This window comes from Triticum aestivum, chromosome 5D (genome assembly GCF_018294505.1).
Source record: "Triticum aestivum cultivar Chinese Spring chromosome 5D, IWGSC CS RefSeq v2.1, whole genome shotgun sequence".
NCBI classification, from domain to species: Eukaryota; Viridiplantae; Streptophyta; class Magnoliopsida; order Poales; family Poaceae; genus Triticum; species Triticum aestivum.
In genome coordinates this window covers 127,253,581-127,262,620 of record NC_057808.1, presented here as the reverse complement: position 1 = coordinate 127,262,620, position 9,040 = coordinate 127,253,581, and the positions used below count along the sequence as shown (strand labels likewise).

The window sequence follows — 9,040 nt, the reverse complement described above, 5'->3', positions numbered from 1 at the left end:
GCGGGAGGAGTGGCTGGAAGGACGTGGTGGGACATCCAATGCTCAGAGAGACCAAAATTCATGGAGTTCGCTCTGGAAACTTAAGGTTCCCTCCAAGAGGAGAATTTTTCTATTGCAGCTCGCCCACCACTCTCTCCCTACGACCGATGTTCTTAGCAAGGGTCACATGTCCTCTCAAGACACTTGTCCACTCTGTGGACCTCCGGATTCATGGTGGCATGCTCTTATTTCAGACACCATGTCCAGGTGCATTTGGGCATTGTCAGATGATGGTCTTGTCTCTCGTATGGCAGAGGACGAGGAGTCTAATGCGAGGCTATGGCTATTCGAGCTGAGTGATACTCTACACCATGCGAGTTTCACGACAATGGTTGTCATCCTGTGGTCCATATGGTTTGCTAGAAGCAAGGCAATCTATGAGTCCATCTTCCAAAGTCCACAGCAAACAATCTCCTTTATAAACAATTTTATAGCAGAATTGTCACAGTCAACAGCGAGCTATTCTCGCCGAGGTCCAGCCCATGCTGCACCAGCACCAGAAAATAGATGGCTACCGCCACCAGCGGGTACTGTGAAGCTTAATGCAGATGGAGTAGTCGCCAGGTCCCGCCGTGGGGGAGCAGTCGCGGCGATTTACCGTGACCAAACTGGTAATTATCTGGGTTCTTCGGCGGTAGTCTTCCAAGGTATAGATGATCCACTTATCTTGGAAACATATTCTTGTCGGGAAGCATTATCACTCGCATACGATCTTGGAGAACCAAATATTTGTGTCGCTTCGGATAGCCAAGGAGTGGTGAACGACGTCAACAACGGGGCAGGAGGTCCCAATGCTGCTATAGTTCATGAAATCTTGAACCTCTGTACTAGTTTAAATTCATGCTCTTTCATACATGAGCGTAGGAATTTTAATTTTGAGGCTCATAATCTCGCCAAATATGCTTGTAATCTAGGTGTAGGCAAACATGTGTGATTGGGCACTCCTCATGACCCAAACCTTGTACATATGACCTATGTTTTGAATGAATACAAACGGCAAGGTTTCTCGAAAAAAAACTAGCGATCATCTTCAGAGGAAGTTTATCAAAAAAACATCTTCTTTTTTGCGAAATAAAAAAAATCATCTTCAGAGGAAGATATGCAAGAAATGCTCAAATTGATGAACTTTGGGGAAGGGTTCACTCCAAATCAAGAGGGAAAAGTAGTTAGGGTTTGTGTCGGCTGGGACACGCCGGTTCAGGGCATAGCCCGATTACAATAGATGGGGTTCTCCTTTGGAGATCACCCACTTAAATAGTCTCAAGAAAGTGAAAAGGAAGAAAGCGACATGTCCGGCGAACCACGGTGCTCACGGTAAAACTCAAACACTCAAGTGGCATTCACTAGAGCCGTTCATAGGAGATCCGCGGATGTCGTTGGTCGCCTGCGCGCGAAGCAGTAAGTTGCATTGGCGGCCGTCTGGTGGAAGATCTATGGTGCCTGGGAGGCCCTGGACCTCACGGAGTTCCTCCAGACCAGGGCTACTCACCCGGACGACATCGTTGCTTATTATGGTTTATCTTTGTGGCAATGTCATGGACTCTATGGATGACGCGTAATAAAATGGTGATTGAACGAGTTTTTCCAAGGCATGCATCTGACTCCTTCAAATTCCTTACTTTTCTGCAGCACTGGCACCCACTTTCTAGGCAGCGTGACTGAGATTATCTTGGGCTCATGCTGGATGCGCCACTGGCTACAACGCATCGACTTGCGTCTTTGTAGTGCCGCTTGTCGGCAGTCACTAGGTGGCTTTTTTCCTTATTTCTCTCCTGTTTGTTAGGCATGATTGTGCTCTTGTCCCAGCCGTTATTATGGTTCGAAGTTTGGATGTTGGTTGTATGGACTGTTGATTTATCTATAAAACGGAGCGCGTTGGTGGTGCTGCGCTGGTGGGCAGAGGAAGGCCGTGCGGTGCACAAGTACCGGCTCAACAGCGTCGTGTGCACGAGAGCTTGACAACTAAAACTGTAATGTGTGAATTCAGTTTTTTTGGGGGGGAGGGCGGTCAGACATACGTGTGAATTCAAATAACTTGCCTGATTTTTATTTATTTTTTGAGGGGTAAATAACTTGCCTGATGCAGCTACAGGCCTCTGACATGGGGTTTTTTGTACCCACAGCCCTTTTCTATATGGGCCTGCGATGGGCCTTCCAGTACCAGTCCTGCTGAGAAGTCATCCGAGATAGATTATAATGAATGAAGCCCGTTAGTTCCAAGTGAACAATACTTTTTTCTCCCTATATTGCGAAGCTATGCTCTCCCGCCGGTTAGCGGCCGCCGCCGGCTACGCGAGGCTGCTGTCCGCCTCCGCCCCGGCGGCGTCAACAGGAGGAGTTGGAGGATCGAGTTCCACGGGGGGCGGGGACACGCTGGGGAACCGTTTGCTGAAGCTCATCTATCCGAAGCGCAGCGCGGTGGTGGTGCTGCGCCGATGGGCAGAGGAAGGCCGCCCGGTGCACAAGTACCAGCTCAACCGCGTCGTCCGCGAGCTCCGCAAGTACCGCCGCTTCAAGCACGCCCTCGAGGTACGCGCCATTGCCGCACCGGTGTCATCGCGTTGCACCTAGCTAGCAGCGCGCGCCCGCCACCTGTTTGCCGTATTGCCTGTCGACTTAGACCCCGCCCCGCCCCGCCCCGAATGCAGATCTGCGAGTGGATGAGGACGCAGCCGGAGATGAGGCTGCTGCCGGGGGACCACGCCGTGCACCTCGACCTCGTCGCCAAGGTGCGGGGCCTGGCCAGCGCCGAGAAGTTCTTCGAGGACGTCCCCGAGCGGGCCAAGGGGCCGTCCACCTGCAACTCCCTCCTGCACGCCTACGTGCAGCACGGCGCCCGGGACAAGGCCGAGGCCATGCTCAAGGAGATGGCTGGCGCAGGGTACCTCACGTGCGCGCTCCCGTTCAACCACATGATGTCGCTCTACATGTCGACCGGCGAGCTGGAGAAGGTGCCCGAGATGATCAAGGAGCTCAGGAGGTTCACCATCCCAGACCTGGTCACGTACAACATATGGCTCACCTACTGCTCCAGGAAGAACAGCGTGAAAAGCGCGGAGAAGGTCTTTGATCTGATGAAAGATGACAGGGTGGTCCCTGACTGGATGACCTTCAGCCTGCTGGCTAGCATTTACATCAATGCCGGTCTTCATGTCAAAGGCCGGGATGCGCTTGTGGAGATGGAGAAGAGGGCCTCCAGGAAGGAGCGAGCCGCCTTCTCGTCACTTCTCACCATGTACGCAAGCCTGTCAGATAGAGGTAACTTGGACAGGGTGTGGAGCAAGATGAAACAAACCTTCAGGAAGTTCAGTGACGCCGAGTACAAGTGCATGCTTACTTCGCTTACAAGGTTTGGCGATATTGCAGCAGCAGAGTGCGTTTACGGAGAATGGGAGTCAGAGTCAGGAACTAAAGATTCAAGGATCCCGAACACCATCCTTTCATTTTACATCAAGAATGGCAAGATGGAGAAGGCAGAGAGTTTTCTTCAACACATTGTGCAGAAAGGAGTCAAGCCCAGCTATAGCACTTGGGAGTTATTTGTTTGGGGTTATCTTGGCAACAACGAGAGGACGGACAAAGTTATGGAGTGCCTTAAGAAAGCGTTGTCAAGCTTGGAGAAATGGGAGCCAAACCCACAACTCGTCACGGCTCTTTTTTCGCAGATTGAGAAGAGAGGTGACATTGAAGCTGCAGAGGAGCTCCTCGTTGTGCTTCGAGAAGCAGGCTATGTCACAACTGAGATATATAACTCGGTCCTGCGCACGTACGCTAAAGCTGAGATGATGCCTCTGATAATTGATGAACGAATGGACGAGGATAAGGTCTCAATGGATGATGAAACTAGGAGATTGTTGAAATCGACTAGCAAGTACCCAATTGGTGAAGTTTCAACAATAATGTCTTGAGATGTAATAATAGGTTGTGTTAGATTGGATGCTCCAGGATGTGATGTTTGTTGAGATGACCTGTCATAGTTCATTTGGATTTACAAATCTGAAGCAGAATGATGGCAGGCATAAACTTGAACTAATACATAGCTTGCGTTCTTGGAATTGAATAATTAACAGTCTCTCTGTGTCATCCTTTAGGTATAGCGAAGTACTCCATCTATAAGAGCGTCTAGATCACTACTTTAGTGATCTAAATGCTCTTATATTTCTTTACGGAGGGAGTAATAAACACAGCAAGATTAGTTATGAATCTTGTGGAATTACATAAGTTATATATTTGTATAAAGTGGAACCCTGTTTTAACTGCGAGCAGTACCCTTACATTCAAGTGTAAAGTACCAACTCTGTTCACTTTTATAAGGTGTTGTAGACATTTCAGATAACGTGCAAAACAACTCAATTTCAGTTGTCTGAAACGAACGACTTGTAAAAGTGAACGGAGGGAGTACTAAATTTGTTCATTTCTGTGCTTAAAATACTCATGGGTTTTGTGTATCAAGAGCAAAAAATTGTGCTAATCTGGATAGGTTCATAGGTCAGAAGGATCAATTTGAGGCGGTTGCTAAACGCTGCTCTGCTGTGACGGAAGGAACAAGCTTCCATAATGATTGCAGAAAAGTTAACGGGAAATCATTCATGCTCGATTAAATCGGTGAATGTACGAACTGCTTCTTTCAGAGCTCAAGACAGATCTTATACTCCTACAAAATAAGAAACTCCTGAGTACTTCTCTAGAGTTGGCAGTGTCAACTTGACACAGCAGACGAAGTTGACCAAACGATACATCTGAACTACAAAAATAGGCTATAAACTAAACCAAGCATAACAAAACACCCAAAGTGCTGCGCAAGAAGACATCTATATGCATCAGGGAGATCGGAGCTCCGCAAAGGGCGCTTCTCGTTTCCTAGTAGGCAGGAAGACATCCCAGGCAGTACCAGATGAAGATGCATTTCGCCCATCACTCATTTTGCCCACAACTTGGACATAGAAACAACAAATGCCCTTACGATAAGCCAAAATAGGTTGTCCTCTTTCTTCTGCTGTCCCTTCCCAGTTCTCCTGCAGGTCAGTAAAGCAGAGCATGAGAGAGACAAAAGGTCATGATGCATTGTTGAATATATAAAGTGTGAGTTATCAAACGTTTGCCATGGTTAATCCCATTCCCCTTTTTTTGAGCTGGGTTAATCATTCCTGGGAAAGTAAGCAAGAAGTGATTTGGCATGGTTGACCAAAGGAGAGTAGCTTTATTATAAGTAGTTTGATTTTTTGCTTTTCTTCTTCCTTTGTTTGCACTTGGCAGTCACCACATCTATTTCCTCCAACAGAAAATATGCGATATAGCATTTCACTAACTACCGCCCCACAAAGGATCACATTCCAATGAACCATACCAAAATTTAAGCAACCAGAAAAGGAAATAGAAAGGGCAAAACTTTTAAAATTCAAATCAGGGCTGTGGGCAAAAGAACCAAACTGACCTACATTGTTGAGCAGCCAGTTTACAAAATTACACTCGTCTTAAAAATGTACAGTTCTGTGTAGGTTTTACTGTGTAGTGTGTACTACAAAGTTTGGCTTTGCAAAAATGTTACACGCTAAAAGTGAAATGTTACTTGATAAAGTGCAGTACCATGAAAATGTTCGGAGGGAGAGAGAGGGAGGGGGGATGCTCGCGCATGGACATAACCACTGCATCATGTGCTACTGACAGAATGCCAAATGCAGTTATCACTAGAGTATCTACTAGCATGCTATTTCGCAGATTGGTCACCTATAGCTGTTCCAAAGCTCCACTTTTGCCTCAATGCACGCTAAGATGTGCAGGGTAACCTCACATGAGTTTATATTATTGTGTGGACTTATTCAAAAGATACCTCTACAGGATGTAAACCATGTAACAAAATGCATGATATAGCTTTAACAGGTACATGAAGATGAGAAACATGATGAATTTTGATTTTTTTCACTTACCTAATATGTTATGGCCTTTTGCGATGTATGCAGAAAATTATAAACAGTAAGCATGCAACGCAATGTCAGAATGCAAAGTGCATGCCTGCTGATCGTTGTTGTCGCACTTATCCCATGTTCATTATTAGCCTTGCTTGCCTCACGCTCTTCCTCTGTGATGCCAGATACTGATTTCTTGAATTCACTTACATCTTTCTCTACCGTGTTGTGGTTGTATTCCTTTTGCAGAAAACCCTGAAAAGATGCAGAATAATATGACTTGGACATACCAAAATTTGCAGTAAATGAATTACAAGAAAAAAGGGTCCAACCAAAAGTAAACAATGTGCCATTTGAGGACATAGAATAAATCAGTAAACACAACAATGTCAGAGGAGAGATAATGGTCACTGGAAGATAAGTGATTCCATAAAGGCTATGATACATTGATACATACAACCATACAATCTTATCGCATGATTATGCACAGTTTAGTAAAGACGGTCAAATTCTTGCAAAAACCTACATAGATTTATGGACTAACCTTTGTATCCATTGCTGGTCGAGAAGCAAGATCTTCTGACTTTTGTTGTTCGTTAGGGCTGGCACCAAGCAGTGGTTGCTCAACCACATCATGATGATCAATGGACACAGCTGATTCTACTGTTGCTGCACTTGTATTCGAGGTATAAGCATCCATTTGAGTTGCAGGTGTTGCAGATCTAAAGTGGCCATCTGAAATCTGAACAACTTCTGTCTTGATACTTGCTGTTTCAGGTACTATCTCATGCTCCTGTATAAGGATCTGATCTGTCTGAAGAACGCCATTTTCTGAGCAAACAATAGCCTCATCAACAGCAGTATTAGTTGTGACATCACAATCGTCAGGTGATGTCACATGCTCATGTAGAAGTGCACCATTTGTTTGAGAAACACTATGTTCTGGGGAAGGAGTGACTTCATCAGTGATGCTACTGGTTGTTTCCTCATGCTCATCCCCTGCATTGTTGAGCTCAATTTCCTTATGCAAATCAGAAACATGAGCAAGAGATGGGGCTTGCATCTCAGAACTATTAGTCTGAGACTCACTTGGTTTCCCACGAAAGGCTTCGTCTTGTTTCTCAAGGTTTGGCTCCAAGCATGTTGCATCTGCTACATTCCCATTTTGGAGAACACTGTTCAGAATACCAGATTCCAAGATATCAGATGAGGTCGGTAACTGTTGAGTGCTGATGAAATTCGTTTGCAATGAAAATGCTTCATCCTTGTCAGACATTTCCAGCACATAATCTTTGTTGCCATGATACCCATCAGACATATCTAATATCTCTATGTTGTCTTGGCCCAATTCATGCCTATTTGATAATTCTGAAGAATCAGGGCAATCCTCAAAACTCAACGTCTTAGCATTCAAGTCACCAGGGCCAAGAACTCTGTTCTCTTGGATGATATCTCTCATAATTTCACGGACTATATAATATGATCCTCCAACTTCCTTGTGTGTAAGATTGACTGAAGGAAATTTCCCGTTGTTTGAAACCCGATACCTGAAATGAGACGAAAGCAGCGCCAATTGGATTACTACAAGGAAATGAAAAACTCGACATGCACAAAGCACATATGATGAAACAGGGAAAACTGGTTTGCTCATATCTTTAACCTCTATAAAATCTTTGTGCAAAACGAGTCTAAAGAGAAAGACACACTCCCTCACCCTCGCATTCCAATCAGATAAACCAAAATGCAAAAATAAGAACAGTGGATAAAATCGTAGTCTAGATCACGCCACAAAAAAAACATAATCAAAATCATAGAACATATAGGTTAAATCATGATTCTAAGAAACAATGCGCTAGAAAAGTAGGCTTGCGACGCAAACTTCCTATAAAGGTTGCAAAACAAACTAACAACAGTCGCAAAGCGTGTGAACTAAGTCCTAGTAACAAACAGAGGGCACCAAGAAGGACATAGAACAAATGTGTGAACTAAATCCTACTGGCAACTTCATTTTAACACCAACAATCAGAAGGATGAGCATGTTGATTAGACGGTACAGGCCTACACACACAGAATTCAAAACTACAAGTAACTGTGGCGAGAGGGAAAGAGAAGGGGGCAGTACGTGTCGACGAATGACTCGACCATCTCCCTCCGCTCCTCCTTGGTCTTCCTCACCCGTGGCTTCTTCTCCTGCGCCTGCACGCAGCACCGCACCGTGCCGAGCCCCTGGGACCTGCCCGAGGAAGCAGAAGACGACGACGAAGGGTAGGGCACCCCGCCGCTGCATCTCCCCAAGACGGACGCCTGGGCGCCGACGACCCAGGTCACACTCCCGGTGGCCTGCATCCTCCTCGCAGACAGCAAAAATCACCACCGCCCTAGGCGCACACACCGCCCGCACCTGCGGCGAAACAAGGCACATGAGAACCGGAGGAGCCACCACCAGAGAAAGGGGGGAAGAGGAAGAAACGCGACACCACCCCACCCAGAGAAGCGAGAAAGTGGGGGCGCGGGCGGAACGGAAGGAGGCCGGGAGAAAGGAGGGAGGCGGAAATGGCGGGGGTGTCACCTGGGGGTTTTTGATAAGCCCTAGCGCGGCGTGGGGTGGGAAGGAGGGAGGCGGAGGAGGAGGCGCCGGCGGAGAAGGGGGGAGGGGAATGGAAATGAGGGCGCGTAACCCGACAAGATTGGGGTTTTAGGAGGGGACGGGACGGTCGCGGTCCAGGATCTCCGCTCCTCAATCCTCGTCCTAGGTTTTCTCCGGCGTCTCTAGCAGTAAAAATAAAATCTAGATTTGCTATATCCCCACAAAATAACCGTCGATATGCGGGACCGGAATAAAAAATCAATCCAACCAGGGCCCGACACGTAAATTTTTTTTGCGGTGACCTTCATATTTTGGCCCACGTCCGCCAAATCTCCTGTCCCTCCTTTCCGTTTTGCCGCTCCCTCTATCCAACGCGCGATTTGATGGGAGGGAAGCTTCCTCCCCTTCTGCGCGGCCCCTCCGCGTCGTCGCCGCCGTCAATCCCTCCAGCCCCATGCTGTCTCGCCTCATCGCGCCCCCCAAACGCCGCCATGGAGACAACCCCTGG

The 9,040-nt window shown here is 47.0% G+C and overlaps 2 protein-coding genes across 4 annotated transcripts; one reads left to right on the top strand and one right to left on the bottom strand.

Moving 5' to 3' along the window:
* The first annotated feature begins 2,260 nt into the window (after positions 1-2,260).
* Positions 2,261-4,122, top strand: LOC123124478 (pentatricopeptide repeat-containing protein At4g02820, mitochondrial). The gene is made up of 2 exons (XM_044545092.1): positions 2,261-2,568; positions 2,688-4,122. Exons 1-2 carry the CDS (start codon positions 2,296-2,298, stop codon positions 3,945-3,947), a joined length of 1,533 nt encoding a protein of 510 aa, XP_044401027.1. The 5' UTR covers positions 2,261-2,295; the 3' UTR covers positions 3,948-4,122.
* Positions 4,123-4,611: 489 nt separating this feature from the next.
* On the bottom strand, positions 4,612-8,703 carry LOC123119865 (uncharacterized). Of its 3 annotated transcripts, none has more exons than XM_044539827.1 (5): positions 8,515-8,703; positions 8,068-8,346; positions 6,490-7,492; positions 5,967-6,200; positions 4,612-5,054 (listed from the first exon to the last, which is right to left on the bottom strand). In XM_044539827.1, the coding sequence occupies exons 2-4, from the start codon at positions 8,289-8,291 to the stop codon at positions 5,967-5,969; spliced, it is 1,461 nt and encodes a 486-aa protein (XP_044395762.1). In that variant the 5' UTR covers positions 8,292-8,346; positions 8,515-8,703; the 3' UTR covers positions 4,612-5,054. The 3 variants fall into 3 exon arrangements, with proteins under 3 accessions (XP_044395762.1, XP_044395760.1, XP_044395761.1); XM_044539825.1 differs by having other exon boundaries at positions 6,052-6,200; XM_044539826.1 differs by having other exon boundaries at positions 6,052-6,200; positions 8,431-8,572.
* Between the last annotated feature and the right edge of the window lie 337 nt (positions 8,704-9,040).

What these genes read in the sequence shown, in the direction of transcription:
- LOC123124478 (XM_044545092.1), top strand. Translation starts at nt 2,296, where the DNA reads ATGCTCTCCCGCCGGTTAGCGGCCGCCGCCGGCTACGCGAGGCTGCTG. An exon ending in GCTTCAAGCACGCCCTCGAG is followed by an intron (nt 2,569 to 2,687) that starts GTACGCGCCATT and finishes CCCCGAATGCAG; the next exon opens with ATCTGCGAGTGGATGAGGAC.
- LOC123119865 (XM_044539825.1), bottom strand. Translation starts at nt 8,291, where the DNA reads ATGCAGGCCACCGGGAGTGTGACCTGGGTCGTCGGCGCCCAGGCGTCC. An exon ending in GTCGAGTCATTCGTCGACAC is followed by an intron (nt 7,493 to 8,067) that starts GTACTGCCCCCT and finishes GTCTCATTTCAG; the next exon opens with GTATCGGGTTTCAAACAACG. An exon ending in GCGACAACAACGATCAGCAG is followed by an intron (nt 5,055 to 6,051) that starts GCATGCACTTTG and finishes ACTGACCTGCAG; the next exon opens with GAGAACTGGGAAGGGACAGC.